Source organism: Notechis scutatus, chromosome 9 (genome assembly GCF_049901735.1).
Source record: "Notechis scutatus isolate UNSWTSFEM ecotype Mainland chromosome 9, rNotScu1.2, whole genome shotgun sequence".
Lineage (NCBI taxonomy): Eukaryota > Metazoa > Chordata > Lepidosauria > Squamata > Elapidae > Notechis > Notechis scutatus.
The window spans coordinates 19,430,629-19,453,766 of NC_142017.1; the positions used below are offsets into that span (position 1 = coordinate 19,430,629).

Genomic DNA, 23,138 nt, shown 5'->3' on the forward strand with positions numbered 1-23,138 from the left:
AAATGTCTCACTTAACAACAGAAATTTGGGCTGCAATTGTGGTCGTAAGTCAAGGACTACTTATACTGTATGTCCATTTTTTTTAGGTAGTGTGAAGTTGTTGTTATTTTGGCTGTTTGGAGAATCAGCTTCAATAAATATCAGGCAGGCATATATATTAACACAAGAACAGTGTAGATAAATTGAAATTCCAACCATATTCAGCAGTTCTGTGACAGAAGTATGTGAAATATTTCAATCACAAAACACCCTGTTTTATATTTGAAATGTTTTATTTTAATCTTTCATTTGATTTGGTGGGTTATGATACACCAAGCAAGGAAACAATAATATAATAAACAAAATGCAACAAAAAGCAAACTATTCAAAAAGAAAAGAAAAAGAAAAACCCAAGATGGCAAGTCCAGCAGATAAATCTAAAACATCTTTGTATTATCTAACTTCCAGCAGATGCCCCAAATTTACTGGAAGCGTTTTGACATCGTTTCAACCATTCCAGGAATGCTCTGAAAGAGCCAATTTTTAAGTTCAAAATGCTCATTACGAACTTGACATTCAATTATTTCAAACTCGTAACACTTTTAAAAAGGGTTGGAACTAGCTCAGATCTCTTTCTACTAAGACCGGAATTAAAATGTGAAACATTTTGAATTTGAGTCTTTTGTATTTAATTATTCTTCAGAGTTCAAACTCTGAACAGTTTACAATGTCTAATTCATCCCATACTAACCGAACATTTAGAGTTTGGCCCAGACTGGTTCTATAAACTTGGGTTATGTTTTAACTTGATTTATATCAGCTTGGTGCAAAAAAAAAATCTATCTATCTATCTATCTATCTATCTATCTATCTATCTCTTATTTATAAATATCTATATACTGTATATCTATATCTAGATATCTAGATATATATCTTTTTTCCACCACCAGTTCCCATTCAATCTGCTAAAAGCAAAGCTGAGCTTAATAGAATTAACAGAATAACAGAATTGGAAGGGATCTTGAAGTCCCACCCCGTCCTCTGGCAGAAAATCATATACCATTTCACATAAATAGTTGTACAATCTCTTGTTAAAAATCTCCAGTGTTAGAGCACCCACAACTTCTGGAGGTAAGCCATTCTACTAATTAATTGTTCTAATTGTCAGGAAATTTCTGCTTAGTTCTATGTTGCTTCTCTCCTTGATTAGTTTCCATCCATTGCTTCTGATCCTGCCTTCAAGTGCTTTGAAGTCTAGGTTGCCCCCTTCCTCTTTGTGGCAGCCCCTCAGATATTGGAACACTGCCATCATGTCACCCCTGGTCCTTCTTTTGGTTAAAGTAGATGTGCCCAATTCCTACAACCATTCTTTATAGGTTTTAGCCTCTTAATCACCCTGGTTGCTCTTCTCTGCACTCTTTCTAGAGCAAGAGTCTTCAAACTTGGCAAGTTTAAGACTTGTGGACTTCAACTCCCAGAATTCCTGAGCTAACATGACTGGAGGGGGAATTCTGGGAATTGAAGTCCACAAGTCTTAAAGCTGTCAAGTTTGAAGGCCCCTGGAATAAAGAGGAGAATAAAGAGATAGAAAGATAGATAGATAGAATAGATAGATGGAGGGAGGAGGGAGAGAGAGAAAGATAGAATAGAGAAAGTGAGGTAGAATAGATAGAGAGAAAGAAAGAGATAGGATAGATAGATAGAATAGGTAGATAGAATAGATCGAGGGTCTTTCTTAGTTAAGACTTGTGGACTCAACGCAGAATTCTGAGCTAACATGACTGGAGGAGGAATTTGGAGTTTCAACTCCAGAATTCCTGAAGCTAACATGACTAGAGAGGAGGAATTAGAAAGGAGTTGAAGAATCCACAAGAGAGAAAGCTAGAATAGAGGTTGAAGACCCTGATAAATATAGATAGATAGATAGAGAGAGGTAGGAATAGAGAATAGTAGATAGAATAGAGAGATAGAATAGATAGACAGGGAGGAGGAGAGAGAGTCTTAAAAAGATAGAATAGATAGATAGAATAGATAAATAGAGAGGTAGAACAGAAGAGAGAGAAAGAAAGAGATAGGATAGATAGATAGAATAGGTAGGTAGAATAGATCGAGGGTCTTCAAACTTGGCAAGTTTAAGACTTGTGGACTTCCAACTGCCAGAATTCCTGAGCTAACATGACTAAAGTCTTAAAAGCTGTCAAGTTCGAAGACTCCTGTTCTACAGTCTCAGCATCTTTTTTTATATCGTGGAGATGTGGTCTTGATTCTCTTTTGATTCTCTTTCAGAGAAGAAGAGGATTCCAGAGAATTTCTCGTGGACAGACCACCAGTGCTTTTCATTATTTGGATAGAAGGCATGTAAGGGGGGAATGCTACCTTCCTCAATTCCCATATTTTTATTCAATCCATAAGAAGCTCATCTAGGCAATCTCCTTCCACTGTTTTGTTTTAGGTATCTTCACATTTTTATTTTATTTTTATTTGGTTTGTCAATCGCTTACAAGATAATAGGTATAAGTAAAAACATAGTTATGAATACATGGATACATATATAAGAAAGATAAGAAAAAAAATAAAAGGAACAATAGGACAGGGACGGTAGGCACGTTGGTGCGTTTATGCATGCCCACTACAGACCTCTTAGGAAAGGGGTGAGGTCAATAGTAGACAGTCTGAGGTTAAAGTTTTTGGGGTTTGGGGAAGAAACCACAGAGTCGGGTAGAGTATTCCAGACATTGACATTAGGAAATGTGGATGACCAAGAAGTCTTTGGAGTAATGGAAAGGCTAACTTAAGAAACCATTTTTTTCCACTGTGGAATAAAATACATAACACAAAGATCTCCGATAAGAGAAAAAAAAACCCTTGAGCCAATGCAGATCAGTGTTCGGGGGAGACATGATAGCAACATGATCCAATATTTGAGGAGGCGGCCACAAAGAGGAGGGGGGTCAACTTATTCTACAAAGCACCTGAAGGCAGAAGGCGAAGCAACGGATGGAAACTAATCAGAAGCAACTTAAGAACTAAGGAGAAATTTCCTTGCCAGTGGAAACACTTGTCCAATGGAACGGCTTGCCTCCAGAAGTTGTAGATGCTCGATCACTGGAAGCTTTTAAGAAGAGGCTGGGCAGCCGCTTGTCTGGAACGGTGTAGAGCCGTGATGGTGAACGTATGGCATGTGGCTCTCTCTGGGCACGCAAGCCGTGGCCTCAGCTCAGTTCTGCTGTGCATGCACGTGGGCGCCTCCTGCTGGCCAGCTGGTCTTTTGGTCTCTGCTGTGCATGCACGGTGGGTGGGGCGGTTGTGTGCAGATGCAACGGGGGTGTGGGGTGCACACACGGGGTTCACACATGCATGTGTGGGGTACACACAGGGGGTTCGCGCATACATGTGTGGGTGCGGAGTGGGTGCACACGCATGCGCAGGGATGTGGGAGGTCACATGCAGAAGTGCCAGGGGCAGGGGGTGGGTCACACGTGCATGGGTGGGGTGGGCAGAGCACATGCGTGCACTGCATTTTGGGGGATGCACGCAGCATGTTTTGGCATTTGGTGCCGAAAAGGTTAGCCATCACTGGTGTAGAGTCTCGTGCCGTGGGCAGGGGGGTTGGACTAGACCAGGGGTCGCCAACCTCTTGGACCACCAAACTCATAATTTTAAATCCCAGGGACCACTAACCGGTTCTGTGGGCGTGGCCTAATTTGTGGGTGTGGCTTGGTGGTCATGTGACTGGCTGGGCAGGGCTTGTATGTAAATATTATAAATATTTATATAAATATTCAATTTTTTTATTAAAAAAGAGCAACTTTTACCCAAAATCAGGCAAAGCAGGCAGGCAGATTGAGTTGCTCACAGAATGACATATTCATTCAGAGATCTATCTATCTGCCATCGGCTAGCTCAGTCTGTCACATAAAATTTGCTAGCAAGCAAACTCACAAGATTAACTCACAACACACCATGTATGTAAATATTGAATTTTTTATATATAAAAATCAACTTTTATCCAAAATCAGGAAAAGCAGGCAGATTGAGTTGCTCACAGAATCATGCATCTATCTGCCATCGGCTAGCTCAGTCTCTCAAATTTGCTTGCTGTGAGTTTGCACTGAATTTGCTTGCAAGCAAAACTTCAGTCCTTAAGGGAGGTTCAGCTGTGTTGAGCCGAAGATCTAAAGGCAAGCTAGAAAGCAAGAAATCCAACCATTTCCTGCTTCCTAGCTAATCTAAATCTCCTGGCACTGCAGAACAGATGATGGTCGGAAAAAGGAAAAATAGCAATTTAGCAGGCAAGTTTGCTGGGTAAGGAGTGAGCGAGCGGGGTGGGTTCCCGCGGGCCATGTGGGCGGCACAGCCTTGTGTTTCTGCGCAGCCTGGATTAATTGCTTTGTGGGGGTGAGATTTCTCTGCGGCCCACCAAAATTTTCTCACAGCCCACCGGTTGGCGACTGCTGGACTAGAAGACCACCAAGGTCCCTTCTAACTCTTAATATTCTCTGTTCCACGTACTATTGCCCTTCATTTATAAACACTAAGATCTTGAGCTGCACTTACATGCCAAGCTCCTCCAGGAAGGGTTTTGCCCAGAACCAGATGAGGGATCGCTCGGTCAGGTTCATGCCACCAAGTGAGGACAGAATCAGCTGTCTCGCCAAAGTCCGTATCCGGACGCAGAAGGGCATCGAAAAGGAGAGCCACTGGACTGGAAGATCGACCCTCTAAACCTTCAGAGAGATACTCCAGATCCTACAGGGAAAACAAGATGTTTTAATTGGAGATGTTCCAATTGACCAAGGCTTCCCGAGACTGTAATTAAGCACACTCTTAGTTAAAACAACTCTTGTTTTATTTCAATGTTGGGAATTATTTTCATTCACAGCCTATAATGAGTCCCAAACAGTGCCTCGAGATAAGCACCCACCTTTATCTCTTTTGAATTGGTGCCAACAACTAAAGTGCCAAATTAACTGTAAAAAGCCAACCTAAGTACAAAGTCCACACAGAGCTTCAAGGATTAATCTGAACAGAAAACAACTTTGCTTCCTGCAAAGGTTTTGTCACCTTTGCCTGTCCTTTATACCTTAGGGGAGGGGCAATCACTCCCCAGCATTACTCGCGAGTTGCCCCTTTTGTCTCAGCTGCTCTTGCCTTCTAGCAGCTCTGCACACACTCGTACTGGGAACAGGCTCCCCTTGCTCCTCTGCCTCGCTGCTGCCAGACTCCAATGGCTCCAGAGTCAGCCCATAACTCCCAGATGGCCCTGGCCCCATCTCTGCATCGGACGCAGGACCCTCGTCCGAGTCCTCGCCAGACTTGAGGACTGGTCCCCGTTCTTGCCCACTGTCTGATTCCACTGCTGTCTACACAGGCTGCCAGTGAACCACAACAGGTGATTCCTAAGACAAGTACTGAAAACTTTGGGGTGCTGCTCGAGCAAGGCTTGCTAAAACTTATCACCAAAATGCTGGAAGTGCAAGGATCTACCAGGTACATTTTACCACATGTTGTGGACATGTAACCACGCAAGACAATATTGGAGATTGATACAGGCATGGGTAGAGCAAATGGTTGGAGAACACATTCGATTTAAGCCAGAATGATTCCTGTTGGGAATAAGGACAGAAGGCTGCAGCAAAGGTACAACATATTAAATAATACATGTATTGACCGCGGCAAGAATGGTTTATGCACAATATTGGAATACCACCGAAAAGAGAGATAATAAGGAAAATAATGGCGTGTGTGCAGAATCTGATAGACTAACTTTAAGAAATGAAAAATAAGGGGGATTCAGAATATTATGATACTTGGAACAAGTTTTATCTGTGGCTACAAAAAAGAGTAGAAGGTCGGAACCAAAACAGCTAGGAGGATTGGAAACAAATGTAAATATTGTACCAGTAATAGAAATGTTAATGGGTTTGACTACACCTTTGGTATGTAGGGCAAAGTAATGACAAAACAGCTGCTCTGTGTTTTGTATTTATAGTTGTAAACAATAAAAATATGTAAGAAAAATAAATAAAACTTTGGGGCGCTGCTCTAATCTAGACAGCTTAAAAGGGGGATAAACTTTCCAGATTATATTGAATGGCAAATGCATAAAGCTCAGCGTAAATTTTATACTGCAAAGAGGCATATATCTACTGCAAAGACTTTGGAATATCCAACCATCTCTCCTTCGTGGTACAGCCTTAAATTGAAGCTTGTGGATTGTCTAGAGCAGCTGGCTGGAGAATTCTGGGAGTTGAAGTCCATATGTATTAAAGTTGCCAAGAGCCATCTAGAGCAAGGGTCACCAACCTTTTGGACCTCAGGGACCACCAAACTCATAATTTTAAATCCCAGGGACCACTAGCTGGTTCTGTGGGCATGGCCTAATTTGTGGGTGTGGCTTGGTGGTCATGTGACTGGCTGGGCACGGCTTGTATGTAAATATTATAAATATTTATATATTGAATTTTTTTATTAAAAAAGAGCAACTTTTACCCAAGAGCAGGCAGGCAGATTGAATTGCTCACAGAATTCATTCAGAGATCTATCTACCTGACATCGGCTAGCTCAGTCTGTCACATAAAATTTGCTTGCAAGCATACTCACAAAATTAACTCACAACATACCATGTATGTAAATATTGAATTTTTTTATTTAAAAAAAGAGCCGCTTTTACCCAAAATCAGGAGAGCAGGCAGGCAGATTGAGTTGCTCTCAGAATCTTTCAGTGATCTATCTATCTGCTATCGGCTACCTGAGTCTGTCACACAAAATTTGCTTGCCATGAATAATAGAACCTTCTGTCCTAAGGGAGGTTCGGCTGTGCTTAAAAGCAGAGCCGAAGATCTAAAGACTAGCTAGAAAGCAAGAAATCCAACCATTTCCTGCTTCCTAGCTAATCTAAATCTCCTGGCACAGCAGAAAAGTTGATGGTCGGAAGAAAGAAAGAAAAAAAAGGAAAAATAGCAATTTAGCAGGCAAGTTTGCCGGGTAAGGAGCGAGCGGGCGGGGAGAGTTCCTGTGGGCCATGTGGGCGGTGCAGTCTTGTGTTCCCGTGCAGCCTGGATTAATTGTTTTGGGGAGAGTACTTTGGGGGGGACATTTCTCTGTGGACCACCAAAATTTTCTCACGGCCCACCAGTGGGCTGCGGCCCACCAGTTGGGGAACGCTGATCTAGAGAGCCAATATTAATTTTATTTATCTACAGGTAGTCCTCAACTTACAACAGTTCACTTAGTCCAAACTTGCAACGGCTCTGAATAAAAGTGACTTTATGACCATTTTTCACAGGTATGACGTTTCCAGCCTCCCCATGATCATGTGATCAAAATTCAGATGCTTGGCAACTCACGTTTATGACGGCTGCAGTGTCCCGGGGCCACCCAATCCCCTTTCATGACCTTCTGACAAGCAAAGTTGACAGGGAAGCCCGATTCACTTAACAACTGGGGTTACTAGCTTATCAGCTACAGTGATTCACTTAACGATGGAGGCAAGAAAGGGTTGTAAAACGGGGCAAAATTCACTTCACAAAAGTCTCACTTAACCACAGAAATTTTGGGCTCAGTTGTGGTCCTAAGTCAAGGACTAGCTGTATTAGTATTTTTTACAAATAACTCAAGACGACCCACTTCCCTCCTCCCAATTCTGTGAGGTAAGAGAGAGGGGGGGGGGAGATGGCTTTAGGTCTCCCAGCTGGTTTCCATGACAAAGGTAAGATCTGAACTCGGGGTCTCCTGCTTTCTAGCCTGATATATATATATAAAAAAGCAAAATACCCCTCACGCATCATCACAAAATCTCCAGAACCGTAAAGCCTACAAACTTGAAATTTGGCACTTATGTTCCTCTTGGCTTCTAGGTGCTCACTAAGAAAGGATTTTTCAAAATGACCATCAGAGCATCAGTATTTCCTATATTATTATTATTAACACGCTCTGATGCTAAGGAGTTCTACTCCCCCTCCCCACCTGAAAAGAAATCTGTTCCAAATGCAAAACACAAGCAGAGGAGTTTCAGTTTTAGTTTCACAGCACCAAGCAGCTTTAGTACAAAACAGTGAGCTAAGCCACGCCCACGCTCCTTGCTGTCTCCTTCTTGCTCACACAGCAAATACTGTTTCAGTTTCCAAACAGCTCTCAACTCTCTCACACACTGACAGGACGCTAGCCAGATGAATACTGATGGATGCTGGTAGGCAGAGGCAGAATCCCACCCCCCAAAAAAAGCTAAGCCCCACCACATAGTTTCGTAGCGAAGCACGGGTATACAGCTAGTTTCTATAATATGATTATAAACTTATAGGAATTTGCCACCCATAATGAAACCCTGGGAGTAAAGGATAACCCCCTTGTTTTTGCAAAATGAAGAGTTTCTTCGCAGCCAAATCTGCTTGATTAGAAGAACCCACCCCACAGAGGTCTGGGCTATATACCAACCTGATCTACTATGGGAACTTCTGGGGTCTCTTCTAATTTCCTTTGCAAGATCGGATTAGGATGAGCAGAATTCCTTCTGACGTAGGGCACGTTGCCAGACAAGAGATAGGACAAGCAGATTCCTGAGGGGCCGTTTCCTGAAAGACAGAAATCAAGCGGATCCAAGTTAGGTTACACGCCCCAGATATATTTTCATCCAGCTTTTCTTATTTGCATAAATAACTCAAGGAGGTAAACATTCCCCATAATCTAGAAAGAGTGCAGAGAGGAGCAACCAGGGTGATTAGGAGACTGGAGGCTAAAACCTACGATGAACGGTTGCAGGAACTAGACTTGGCTAGTCTAGGGAAGAGAAGGACCAGGGGAGACAGGATAGCAGTCTTCCAATATTTGAGGGGCTACCATAGAGAGGAGGGAAGGGGCCAAGCTATTTTCCAAGGCACCTGAATAATGCCAGACAAGGAATAATGGGTGAAAGCTGATCAAGGAGAGATTCAACCTGGAAATAAGGAGGAATTTTCTGACAGTGAGATTAATCAACCCATGGAACAGAAGTTGCCTTCGGAAGTTTTGGGAGCTTCATCCCTGGAGGCTTTCAAGAAGAGGCTGGACTGCCATCTGTCAGAAATGGTGTAGGGTCTCCTGCTTGGGTAGGGGGTTGGACTAGATGACTCACAAAGTCCCTTCCAACTCTGTTAATCTGTTTAAAAATACTCCTATCTTCCATTCCTATTCTATCAAACCAATTTCTCTGGAATTAAAGGACTAGCGTTGCAATTTGGTTGCAATTAGGTATGCAAAGCAAATGCAAATCTGAATTTTGCATTGTTGGGAAAAGAAGGTGCCTGTTTAACGTTGTTATTTTTTTTTTTTATCACTTCCTTTTGCACAACCCTCAAAACAAATCTGCTGGGCTCGTTGTAAAGTTTCTTGGTCAAGGGCCACCAAAGTGAAATTCAGTGGTCGGCTGAATCCAAGCACTTAGAAAACAAATTTGGCTTGCTACATAGCTACAAGAGGCATAATTGACACGTAAGAGCCCTCCGGCTGAGTTCATAGCCAGAAATAAGAAAATGGACTTTTGTAGGGCGAGCCCTGGCAAATCAAAGTCGCACGTTTAGCCTGCCTGAAGATATTCCAGCTGAACAACTCGGATTTATTTTATAATCAGAAAAAAAGTGACTTATGACCATTTTTCACACTTACGACCACTGCAGCATCCCCTGTGGCCACGGGATTAAAATAAGAATGCTTGGAACCTAGCAAGTATTGGTGATGGTTTCAGCGTCCCGGTGTCCTTGACTTGCGATTGCAACTGAGCCCAAGATTTATGTTGTTAAGTGAGACATTTCTTAAGGGACACGTTTGCCCCATTTTACATTTCCTGCCACAGTTATTAAGTGACTCCCTGAAGTTAATCCTCCCACCATGTACAGCTGAACTAGACTGCGTTTGTTTCTCTGTGACATATAATATATGCGGGGTATAATTCTGTATTTATCTGTGTTTATTTATTTGTTCTGTTTATATTGGAGGTGGTGGTCCTTTGAGAGCTGCACGCAATGAAATTTCCCTTTAATGCACGCCGATTAGTGTACATTCAAAAGAACAATCGAGGGATTATTCTATTCCATTGATTCTATTCTAGTGACCCGGTTGTTAAGTGAATCCGGCTCGCCCCCTCTTGGCTTGTCAGAAGGTCGCAAAAGGGGATCACGAGACCCCAGGACACTGCAACAGTCATAAATACGAGTCAGTTGCCAAACTTCTGAATTTTGATCACAGGTTCATGAGGCAGCTGCAAAGGTTGCAATGGTGAAAAACAGTCGTAAGTCGCTTTTTCCACGGCCTTTATTACCTTTGAACAGTCACTAAATGAACCGTTATAAGTCAAGGACTACCTGCAAAGATAGTGACTCAGCTGATGTCACTATGATGGAGCAGCTGTGGACAGAAGCATAGATAGGCTAATAAGAAAAAGGGGCTGCAAATAAAATGGCCAACCGTATAATGAACTTGGAGAAATCTCTATTCACATCTGGACTCGGGTGCATAGTTCTAATTGCCACATTTATGAAGATGCAAGAGAGCTGGAAGAATTGCCCAAAAACATTGGGGACTGTAACATTTTTCTTTTCTTTTTTGTAATTTTTTTTTTTAAAAATTAATATACAAAAAAAAAACCCATTCCATTTCAATTGTGTGTCGATTAAGTACATGTTTCAAATTACTTATCCATTAGTAACAATATTCTTGTTCATCTTAACAACATAACACTAATCACACTCCCATATACATAGTGTAAATACAATCTATATATCTATTCCATTAACTCCTCTTATCACTTTATTGATATGACAAATCCCTTTTAGGTTATTCTATTTTCTCTCCATTGATAAAACAAGTCCCATACCATATTGTATTCAGATTCTTCTTTTTTCTTTAAATTCTAGTGTCAATCTATTCATTTCTGCACATTCAAACATTTTGTTCAATTATTTTTCCCTCTGTTGGTATCTTAACACTCTTCCAGTTTTGAGCAGATACATTTTTCTTATGAGAAAAATCTCAAATGCTTGGGGTTATTAGGCCTGGAACTTTTTTCCCCCAGTGTTGTCACTAAGTGAATTGTTGTAAGTCGAGGACTGCCTCCCTCAAGAGACAATTTTGCCAATCTAAATAGTTTAGATGAGAGAACGGAGGCGTTCAGTTTGCTAAAGCTGCCAGATTCTTGCCAGCTTATTTTTTTTTTTTAAACCAGCTAAGACAGAACCATCTGTCACTCTTCGCCACAGGAACCTCGTGGCTTAAAAGCGTCAGAGCCGGGGAACATGCAATGAGAGAAGCTGGTCAGCATGACACAGCAAGAAAGAGAGAGAGAGGGATTCTGTTCCATCTGGCACAGGCCCCAGGTTGTAAAAACAGCTGGAAGTCACAATTTTCCCCACCCTTCTTGATTCTTGTTACAGCCAAGTTTTTTTTTTCCCCACTGAAGAGCTCATCCGTCTCCCAAAAGGTCTAAATAGAACATTCTGTAGCTTCCAGAAGTCTTTGGTGCTTACATTGATAGGTAGGAAAATTCCATTTGCACTTATTGTATCTGGAGAAAGCTACAGGATATAGAATAATAGTGTTCTGATCTTCACAAAAGCACAAAGCAGGCTCCTCATCCGGACAAAACCCCTTTTTATTAGGCTAATGTGAGTTCCTATCATTCTCATCCAGCAAAGTCCCGGCAAACAGTCTTTTAAGTGTGAATTACAATCACGGACCTTATCAGGCTTAGAGAGCTGCCAGGCCAATAGCTTCCAAGCGCAACACCGTACAAGAAAAATACTTGGCAAAGAATCTCTGAGAGTCACAAACAAATCTTCACACTAATTAAACGAACTAATTGTCTACTGCAAACACCACTCCCCTTTTCAGTCCTCTTTATTCCCTATTGGAGGGGGCATTCATCGTCCACCTGTGCCTTTACTCCCAAATCAGCCCTTGTTAACTGTTCCTTTCTCCTGACAGCTCTGTGCATGTGCACATTGGGAACAGGCTCCAGCTGTTCTGCCCCACTGATCTCTGACTCTGAAGGCAACCGATAACTGCCAGACGACCCTGGCCCCAACTCTGCCTCCGATGCAGAGCCCTCATCAGAGCCTTCCCCAGACTCCAGGACTGGTCCATGTTCCTCCCCAACTTCCTCACTGTACGAGTCTGCCGCCAGCTCTGCTGGCGACTGGCAGGCCACAACAGGAAGGGGTCATGGGAAGTTTCTAGTCTAACCCACTGCTCCAGCAGGAAATCCTACACCATTCTGGGTAAATGGTTGTGCAATCTTTTCTTAAAAACCTCCAGTGATGGAGCACCCACAACTCTGGGAGACAAGCTGTTCTAATGTTCTCCCTGTCAGGGAATTTCTCCTTAGTTCTAGGTTGCTTCTCTCCTGGCTAAGTTTCCATCCATTTCTTCTTGTCCTGCCCTCGGGAGAATAGGTTGACCCCCAAATATTGGAACATCACTGTCATGTCACCTCTAGACTTTCTTTTCATTAGACTAGGCATAGCCCGTTTCAAGAACACACCATGGGATCTTGATTCTATCCCTCTGTTGATGCAGCATAGGGCAGCACTGGGAGTTTGGGCAGCTGCAACACGTTGTTGGCTCATACTTAATAAGGAAGCAAAGGACTTTAGGTAGATGGGACAGAGCTGATATAACACTGTTGTGGCCCAGAGCTGGCAGTAGATTCGGACAGTGAGCAGGTTGGGGAGGAACATGGGCCAGTCCTGGAGTCTGGGGAAGGCTCTGACCAGGGCTCTGCATCGGAGGCAGAGATGGGGCCAGGGCCGTCCGACAGTTATCAGCTGCCTTCGGAGTCGGAGATCAGTGGGGAAGAAGAACAGCTGGAGCCTGTTCCCAGTGTACACATGCACAGAGCTGCCAGACGAAGGGAACAGCTGAGGAACATGGGCCAACTTGGGAGTAAAGCCACAGGTGGACGGTGAATGACCCCCTCCCATAGGGAATAAAAGAGGAGCGAAAGGGGAGTGGGGTTTTGCAGGAGACATTCCTGCATTTGTGCCAATTACTGCTGCGACTGAAAGATATAGACATGGCCCCTCTCCAAGCCTGATCAAGGTTTGTAACTGGGAACTATCGTGAAATACTATTGGCCGGGACTTTGTTGGAGAGGAAATTCATTGTAAATCAAATAAAAGGGGTTTACCGGGAGGAGGACTCAGCTTCGTGCTGTTGGGGGAAGTCTAGGTCAGAAGACATACAGCTTTTTCCCATTGCCATCTCTCTCTCCTCCCGACTCCGCTAAAAGACTCACCGCTACATCTACAAATTTCCACTTGTGTGATGTGCAACAGGGGGGAGATCTCCCTAGCCAAGCTGAAGACAAGACAACCTCATTTTATACGTGAACTGGGCCAAGACCTTTAATCCAGTTTGTTTTCAATATTTTTAAAAATGCTTTGCATGAAAAAGGCAAAGAAAGGAAGCAGGAAATGCATAGATGTTTCTTTTGTTTTATTTTTCATAGGGGAGGGGAAGGGGAAGGAGTAGAAGGGAGAGAGGAAGGGATGGAGGGAGGGAGAGTGGAAGGAAGTAAGGAAGGGAGAGAGGGAGGGAGGGAAGGAGGGAGAGACGAAGGAGTAGAAGGGAGAAAGGGAGAAAGGAAGGAAGGAAGAAGGCGGGAAGGAAGGAAGGGAGAGAGGAAGGAGTAGAAGGGAGAAAGGGAGAAAGGAAGGGAGGAAGGAGGGAGGGAGGGAGGGAGGGAGGGAAGGAAGGAAGGAAGGAAGGAAGGAAGGAAGGAAGGGCCAAAATGCAGGAAACTGAAAGACAGGATCGAGAAAGAGAAAGAGAGAGAGAGAGAGAGAGAATGAATATAAATAGATGTTCCTTTTTTAATCATAATTTTTGGAACTCCAGCACTTTGTGGCTGATAAAAACAGGCTGGCTTTGCTAGGTAAGTGTGCTGGTATCTGCTGATTACTTCCCAGAGATACTTACCTATAATCACCACAGGAAAAAGTTTGGCGGTGCTCTGTTCCAGATGTGCATGAAACATGACTTATTCTTCCACTCTGCCAGCAGAGTTCAAAGACCTCCAAGCCTGCCTGTAACGATAAAGCCACACAAATATTTGGACCATGGGTTATTGCTTCTCTGACCTTCCATGAGCAGATGGCGCAGAACTAGAGTCAAACGCTGGACAATCCAGGGAGAAAGGAGATTAGCAAATTTTCCAGTCTAACCTCAAGTTGGCCTTTCGGGTGGCAGGAGCTTTTGTCCGGTCTCAGAATGGAAGTGTTTAGTTTCACACCTGTAAGCACCTTTCACACTTTGGCACCCATGATTGTGTTGAAGGAGGGGAAGGGAAGGGAGACCTTCCCCAGATTGCAAGGCTGTTTCGAGCACATCGACTGGGGAAAAAAGTGCCAAACGGCACTACTTATATTTTCACACTGCATATCATTGGTTAACTACTAATTAGAATGCAGCTTACTGAATACAAGACCTTAGCAAATATTCAACAATGGAGAATTTACAGTGATTAGCTTTGCTTTGGTTTTCCCCATCTTTCTCTTATTTTTTTTAGCAAAAAGATTTAACTTTATGTTTCACACGTTGCATGAGATTTTATTGATTTTTTTCCTGCCTTTATCATTTACATAAATAATTCAAGACCTAATAGTCCTTCCTCCTCCTATTTTCCCCATTATAATAACATTGTAATCTGTCTTGGTCTAAGAGGGAGTGACTGGCCTGAAGTCAGCTTAGCTGAATTTTATCCCTAAAACAAAACTAGAATTAACTGTCTCCTGATTTCTAGCCTGGTGCCTTGGCCATTAGAATACTTTATTGGCCAAGTGTGATTAGGCACACAAGGAATTTGTCTTGGTGTAAATATTCTCAGTATACATAAAGAAAAGGTACATTCGTTAAGAATCAAGAATCATAACGTACAACACTTAATGATACACCAAACTGTTCTTGATAAAAACAGATACAAGTACTATCTATCTCTATTGTAAATAAAACATCAGACAATGCAACATGTATTTATTTATTGATTTATCTATTTGCATCCCATCTTTGTTATTTTTACAAATAACTCAAGGCGGCAAATATATACAATAAACCTCCCTCCTCTTATTTTGCCCACAACAATAACCCTGCGAGAGAGAGCAACCGCCACAAGGGTACCCAGGAGGTTTTCATGCCAAAGGTGAGATCAGAACTCAAGAGTCTCCTGGTGATTAGCCCAATGTCACCCAGTTGGCTCTCATGGCTAAGATGGAACTAGAACTCCCAGTCTCATGACTGGCCTAAAGTCCCCCAGATGGCTTTCATGGCTAAGATGGAACTAGAACTCACAGCCTCCTGGTGATTGGCCCAAAGTCACCCATCTGCTTTCATACCGAAGGTGGAACTAGAACTCCCAGTCTCCTAGTGATTGGCCCAAGGTCACCCAGATGGCTTTCATGCCTAAGGCGGGACTAGAACTCCCAGTCTCCTGGTGATTGGCCCAAAGTCACCCAGCCAGCTTTCATGTCTAAGGTGGGACTAGAACTCCCAGTCTCCTGGTGATTGGCCCAAAGTCACTCAGCCAGCTTTCATGTCTAAGGCGGGACTAGAACTCCCAGTCTCCTGGTGATTGGCCCAAAGTCACTCAGCCAGCTTTCATGTCTAAGGTGGACTAGAACTCCCAGTCTCCTGGTGATTGGCCCAAAGTCACCCAGCCAGCTTTCATGTCTAAGGTGGGACTAGAACTCCCAGTCTCCTGGTGATTGGCCCAAAGTCACCCAGCCAGCTTTCATGTCTAAGGTGGGACTAGAACTCCCAGTCTCCTGGTGATTGGCCCAAAGTCACCCAGCCAGCTTTCATGTCTAAGGTGGGACTAGAACTCCCAGTCTCCTGGTGATTGGCCCAAAGTCACCCAGCCAGCTTTCATGTCTAAGGTGGGACTAGAACTCCCAGTCTCCTGGTGATTGGCCCAAAGTCACCCAGCCAGCTTTCATGTCTAAGGTGGGACTAGAACTCCCAGTCTCCTGGTGATTGGCCCAAAGTCACCCAGCCAGCTTTCATGTCTAAGGTGGGACTAGAACTCCCAGTCTCCTGGTGATTGGCCCAAAGTCACCCAGCCAGCTTTCATGTCTAAGGTGGGACTAGAACTCCCAGTCTCCTGGTGATTGGCCCAAAGTCACCCAGCCAGCTTTCATGTCTAAGGTGGGACTAGAACTCCCAGTCTCCTGGTGATTGGCCCAAAGTCACCCAGCCAGCTTTCATGTCTAAGGTGGGACTAGAACTCCCAGTCTCCTGGTGATTGGCCCAAAGTCACCCAGCCAGCTTTCATGTCTAAGGTGGGACTAGAACTCCCAGTCTCCTGGTGATTGGCCCAAAGTCACCCAGCCAGCTTTCATGTCTAAGGTGGGACTAGAACTCCCAGTCTCCTGGTGATTGGCCCAAAGTCACCCAGCCAGCTTTCATGTCTAAGGTGGGACTAGAACTCCCAGTCTCCTGGTGATTGGCCCAAAGTCACCCAGCCAGCTTTCATGTCTAAGGTGGGACTAGAACTCCCAGTCTCCTGGTGATTGGCCCAAAGTCACCCAGCCAGCTTTCATGTCTAAGGTGGGACTAGAACTCCCAGTCTCCTGGTGATTGGCCCAAAGTCACCCAGCCAGCTTTCATGTCTAAGGCGGGACTAGAACTCCCAGTCTCCTGGTGATTGGCCCAAAGTCACCCAGCCAGCTTTCATGTCTAAGGCGGGACTAGAACTCCCAGTCTCCTGGTGATTGGCCCAAAGTCACCCAGCCAGCTTTCATGTCTAAGGCGGGACTAGAACTCCCAGTCTCCTGGTGATTGGCCCAAAGTCACCCAGCCAGCTTTCATGTCTAAGGCGGGACTAGAACTCCCAGTCTCCTGGTGATTGGCCCAAAGTCACCCAGCCAGCTTTCATGTCTAAGGTGGGACTAGAACTCCCAGTCTCCTGGTGATTGGCCCAAAGTCACCCAGCCAGCTTTCATGTCTAAGGTGGGACTAGAACTCCCAGTCTCCTAGTGATTGGCCCAAAGTCACCCAGCCAGCTTTCATGTCTAAGGTGGGACTAGAACTCCCAGTCTCCTGGTGATTGGCCCAAAGTCACCCAGCCAGCTTTCATGTCTAAGGTGGGACTAGAACTCCCAGTCTCCTGGTGATTGGCCCAAAGTCACTCAGCCAGCTTTCATGTCTAAGGCGGGACTAGAACTCCCAGTCTCCTGGTGATTGGCCCAAAGTCACCCAGCCAGCTTTCATGTCTAAGGCGGGACTAGAACTCCCAGTCTCCTGGTGATTGGCCCAAAGTCACTCAGCCAGCTTTCATGTCTAAGGCGGGACTAGAACTCCCAGTCTCCTGGTGATTGGCCCAAGGTCACCCAGATGGCTTTCATGTCTAAGGCGGGACTAGAACTCCCGGTCTTCTAGTGATTGGCCCAAAGTCACCCAGCCAGCTTTCATGTCTAAGGTGGGACTAGAACTCCCGGTCTTCTAGTGATTGGCCCAAAGTCAGCCAGCTGGCGGCTTTCATGGCTGAGATGGAACTAGAACTCACAGTCTTCTGCTTTCTTGCCTGGTATCTTAACCACCAGACCAAACCAGCTCTCTTAGTATTAACTTACAACATTACAACATTATAATCTAACATCATATTATATAATTCCCTTATGCAAACCTCGGAACAACTCACTGGAAACATCTTGATTACATAACTGTCATGTAATCCTAAAAAACAAAACTTGGAAGTGCTTTAGGCCACCTCAACGAACCTCACGGAAGAAAAACAGAACTCCTTCCTCAAATTCTGTGCGTGACCTTTGTCTTCCTGTCCATAACTGGTCAGTTGCCTCCTTCCATCTGGTATTCTCCAGACACGTTGAATAACATTTCCAGCCCGTATGATCGGGCTGTTTGCGAATTCTAGAACTGTGGTCTGAGAAAGAGATCCAGGTATGCCAAGGAGGGGGGGTTCTTCTTAGAAAGGCAGCCAAGAGTAGACTTCCCACTTGCTACCCAAACAAGGTGGAAGATACATTTCTGAAGAGGAGGCTCAGCGTTCTTCACATACCGTATGTTGCAAAATAAGGTCTACTGACAGACATAGGTTTCCTCAGAATCAGGAGCAATCTCGTGCACGAAACCACTGCATCTTGAAAAAGGGGGTGGCAATTTCACACACTTCCTTTCTTTAAAGGAGAACTTCCCCAAACCGTCTGTACAAGGCCTAGCTTGAGAAAATAGCTAACCCGCAGAAACATGGGAGGAAACAGAACCAAACAGATTGATCTACCAGATTGCCAAGTGCTTCGCTCTTCGAAGTCTCTGTTTGGAATCCCCCAGATGGTTCTGGTGATGGGAAAAGAAGAACCCTAACCTTCCCTCTGTAGCATCTTCATGCAAGGACTCAAGATCTCCGTTCTCCCCAGGCTGGGAAATAATTGTACAGTTGGCTGTAGAAAAAAAAAATCAGGCTTGTCAGATGCTACATCTTTTCTATCCTGCCCTACGGAGTGGAGAGTTGGTCTCAGACATAGAGCCACTTGAAGAGACCACCTCTTCATTTATTTATTATTTCATTTGTCAATCACTTACAAGATAATAGGAATAAGAAGAAACCTGAGAATACAGGAAATAGGTACGGATAAATGGGGATGGCTTGGGTGTGATATAAATGCAGCACTTTGGGCTAGTTTGTGGTTCTGTATCTTGTGGTGGCATTTAGTTGACTTTATTTATTTTTATTTGATTTGATTTGTCCATCACTTACCAGAGAATAGGAATAAGTATAAACCTGAGTGAGAATACAGGAAATAGGTACAAATAAATGGGGACAATAGGACAGGGACGGGAGGCAAGATTGTGCACTTATGCATGCCCTTACAGACCTCTTAGGAATGGGGTGAGGTCAATAGTGGATAGTTTGAGGTTAAAAGGAGTGGAGGTTAGAGGATGTAACAACAGTCAGGTAGTGCATTCCAGGCATTGACCACTCTGTTGCTGAAGGCATACTTTCTGCAATCGAGTTTGGAGCGGTTTGCCTTGAGTTTGTATCTGTTGTGGGCTCTTGTATTGTTGCAGTTGAAGCTGAAGTAGTCATTGACTGGTAGGACATTGTAAGCAGAAAAGTTTGTGTACTACGCTTAAGTCCAACTGTAGGTGGCGTAGTTCAAGGTTGTCCAAGCCCAAAATTTCAAGTGTGGTGGTGTAGTAGGGTATTCTGTTGCGAGCAGAGAAGTGGAGTACTAGAAGCATTTGAAATGCAGATTTGCAGGCGGCTGTTACATATAAGCTGAGTTGACAAAATCAGAAATGAGGTGATAAGCCGCCTAGGAAAGCCAAGGGAAATCGTCAAAACCATTTAAAAAAAAAGCAAACTTAGAATATTTTGAACATGGAATGCAACACCCGGGGGGGAAAAAGGCATTCCCAGGGAAAGATTGAAGGCAAATGATGTCCAGGCAGAAGAACTTCAAAATCTAAGGGACCAGTTTGGACAAAACCCAACAGCATTTTTTTCATGCGGCTGTTGATAAAAATAGGATTGCCAACATGATTACCAATGTCCAATGACGGATATGGCACAACAAGAAGAAGATGTTGGCTATAGCCTATGCAGATGAGTGGGAATTTCACCAGTGGTGGGATTCAAACTTTTTTACTACCGGTTCTGTGGGTGTGGCTCGGTGGACGTAGCAGGTGAAGGTTACTACAAAATCCCCCTTCCCTCCCCCACCCCACTAGCCTGCTTTCCAGCTCTGTTCTCCTGTGCAGGTCAACCAAAGGAGACCCAGCCAATCAGCTGGGACTCAATGGGAGGCAGAAAATAGATGGGGTTGGTGGGGCCAGTCAGAGGTGGGATTGGCCAGTTCTCCAAACTACTTAAAATTTCCGCTACCGGTTCTCTAGAACTGGTCAGAACCTACTGAATACCATCTCTGAATTTCATTCATAAGAATACAAACATGAAAAAAAAATGGAACACGTGCAACAAACTGAAAAGAGGATGAGAACACAAAGGCTTTCATCGGAAGATCTGGCAAATCATGATACCTCTAGGGGCCAATGCCAAATGTAGTCCATTAGAGCAGCATTAAGGAAGGAAACTTACAGGCTTAATGATAGCTGACCTTGACAGCTTGAAAATGCATTGTGCTTCAACTCCCAGAATTCCCCAGCCAGCATCTTCAAACTGGCAAGGATTAATGAGGCTCAATTCAACCAATTCACACTAATCCTCGGAAACAAGCTAGGAAATCCTGCAAATTTTCAAAATGTCTTTCCCAGCCAAAAGTCCAGGGTCATGTAAGCAGGAAGGGAAGGGGTTAGCATGGAGCAATCAGCAACATTTGAAACCACTGCCTAACAGTCTCTTCTACAGCTAGTCTTCGACTTATAACAGTTTAGAACCAACTGAAATTACAACAGCACTGAAAAAAGTTGCTTACGACTGTTTTTCGCACTTACAACCATCACACTATCCGCGTGGTCATGTGATCCAAATTCAGATGCTTGGCAACTGACTCGCATTTATGACAGTTGGGAGTGTCTTGGAATCCCCTTTCGCAACCTTCTGACAAGCAACGTGAATGGGGAAACTAGGTTCACTCAACTGTGCTGTAACTTAACAACTGCAGTGATCCACTTAACAACAGTGGCGAGAAAGGTTGCAAAATGGGGCAAAACTCACTTAACAACGCTCTTGTTTAGCAACAGAAATTTTAGGCTCAATTAGGGTTACAAGTCAAGGACTTCCTGGGAGAATTCCTTTTCTCTCTTTTTTTCTCTCTTTCTCTCTTTCTTTCTCTCTTTTTCTCTCTCTCTCTTTCTCTCTCCCTTCCTTTCTTTCTGTCTCTCCCTCCCTTTGTCTCTCTCTCTCTCTCTTTTTCTTCCTCTCCCTTTCTCTCTCTCTCTCTCCTGCTCCTAGCCAGATGTGAACCATTTTTGATGTTGGAATGATGTCTTTTGTAGTTTTCTCCTGTCGTTATCAACTATAAACTTGACCCCTTTTAAGGTTTTGAAGAGTTACGCTGCTGACAGACAGTATGGAGTTCTTTCACCTAATTGATTCCTAACACTCCTTTGGACCGGAAAGAAGCCAAAACAGGAGAGCATTTTTATCAGAGGGCCTGGGAAGGTGTTGGTGCAACAGCAGTTATCTAAAAAAGCTGGTGCTAACTTCTTAGAACTGATGGGGAAGAGTAACAGATACTGAAATAAAGAAGAAAAACCTGCTGTCCATCTGTCTCAATCTGTTGAAAGCTGATTAATTTTTTCAGACTGGCTCAGAAAAGATCTTATTCTTCATTAAAATGCCAAACTACGCACGATTGTTTCTTTTCTGGTATCAGACTTTGCAGTGCATAAGGATTAAATTCCCTGGAAACAAAGCAAGGCAAAACAAAACATTTGATATCAAATGTATAACATGGCCTTGGTGTATGTACCCGTTTTAAATTTTTTTAACAAGACCGTGGGAGTCGTGTTTAAGCCTCCATTGCTATCACCCTGGCACCTACAACCTCAGTCAGCTGCTGGTTGGGTTCAGAAAAAAAATGCTGGCTTGTGGAAGATGGCTCAAAGCAGGCTTATGAATGGACATGTTCAACTAACAAGTAAGAATGCTCAGGTTTTCCAAAAGGCAGGGAAGCTTGTTGATCTATTGATCGCCCCGTCCTATGCATTACAAATCTATTTATTTCTATCCAGCCTTTATTATTTTTACAAATAACTCAAGGTGGCAAACATAGCCAACATACTTTCCTTCTCCTATTTTCCCAACAACCACCCTGCGGGGGTTAGGCTGAAAGAGAGTGACAGGCTCAAGGTCACCCAGCCAGCTTTCATACCTAAAGCAGAACTAGAACTCACAGTCTCCTGGTCATTGGCCCAAAGCCATCCAGATGGCTCTCAAGCTTAAGAGGGAGACTAGAACTCACAGCCCCCTGGTAATTGGCCCCAAACTTGCTTTCATGGCTTATGCAGAACTAGAACTCACCATCTCCTGGTTCCTAGCCGCTTGCCTTAACCACTTTTAATTCCCACAAGGCCTAGTATCTACTCATGACCCCAAAGAACAGCCCTGATTTTTCTTCCCTAATTGTCAGGGCTCCGGCAACTCTAAAAGACCACAGAAATATTTTTGAGTTGACACTAATATTGGACCCATGCAATTCACAAATTGTGGGACCGAAGAAAAGCTTGCTAAAAGCCAACGTTCATTATTCAGAAACAACCCAGGATGCTGTAAACATTGCTCTGAAGAACCTGTAAATTATTATCATTTTCCTGAAAAGCTGTCTTTGACCTTTTGGTTGGATCCCTTGCTTGGTATCTTTCCACTCCTTTCTCTCTCTCTTTACTGATTAGCTCGTTCCCTCTAAGGGCTCCTCTCTTGCTCCAGGCACAACATTACATAATATTCTTGGCTGGGATCTCACTCGGCGGACTCCCAACATCCCACACATGCAGCTCTTTGGAGCAGTTTCAAAGCACAATATTGCCAAGTTGATCTTGGGGACAGTAACTGGTTCCTCCTAGAACTACAACACCCACAATGCCTTGGTCCCCGAGAGTGCTAGCTGAGCCAAGGAAAGGTGAACCCCATTCAAACATAGTTCATTACTTATTGCGATGGTACATTGCAATTTCAAAGTATTTTCTTTTATTATTATTACTATTTATTTATTTTTATTTTATTTATTTGATTTGTCAATTGTTTCCAAGATAATAAGTATAAGTGTATACATAGTTGTAAGGTTAAAGTTTTTGGGGTTTGGGGAATATTATTAAATATTTTATTGGATTTTTAAAACATTGGACACGGTGTGGTTGTCCTGGCATTCATTTTTGCCATACATACTAAAGTATATGACACATACCTTATATACATTTATAGATTTATATACTGTTAACGTATATCCATTGTCTTATCCATTATATTCCATTGTACCTCAATTATCCATTCTACAAATCTTAATTATTTTTTTATTCTGGGTCCCTCCTTTCTGTTCCCACCCTTGGTAAAAATGTATTCTATACCTTGTAACATTCTGTCTCTTCTTTATTTTTCAATCCCAGAGTCAGTCTACCCATTTCAAGCACCCAATTTCTCAAAAGTATTTTCATTTCAAAGTATTTTCATTTCAAAGTATTTTCATTTCAAAGTATTTTCACTGGCAGGTCCCTAA

General features: G+C 43.6%; 1 protein-coding gene across 2 annotated transcripts in view; it reads right to left on the bottom strand.

Annotated features, from left to right (window-relative positions):
* Positions 1 to 23,138, bottom strand: part of OSGIN1 (oxidative stress induced growth inhibitor 1) — a 30,167-nt gene that overhangs the window by 6,427 nt on the left and 602 nt on the right. For both annotated transcript variants that reach the window (XM_087971723.1, XM_026690311.2), the window contains exons 2-4: positions 13,927 to 14,033; positions 8,416 to 8,552; positions 4,537 to 4,728 (exon numbers count right to left, since the gene is read on the bottom strand). In XM_087971723.1, the coding sequence (XP_087827849.1) occupies positions 4,537 to 4,728; positions 8,416 to 8,552; positions 13,927 to 13,984 (387 nt within the window). In that variant the 5' untranslated portion in view covers positions 13,985 to 14,033. The remainder of the gene's footprint in view (positions 1 to 4,536; positions 4,729 to 8,415; positions 8,553 to 13,926; positions 14,034 to 23,138) is intronic.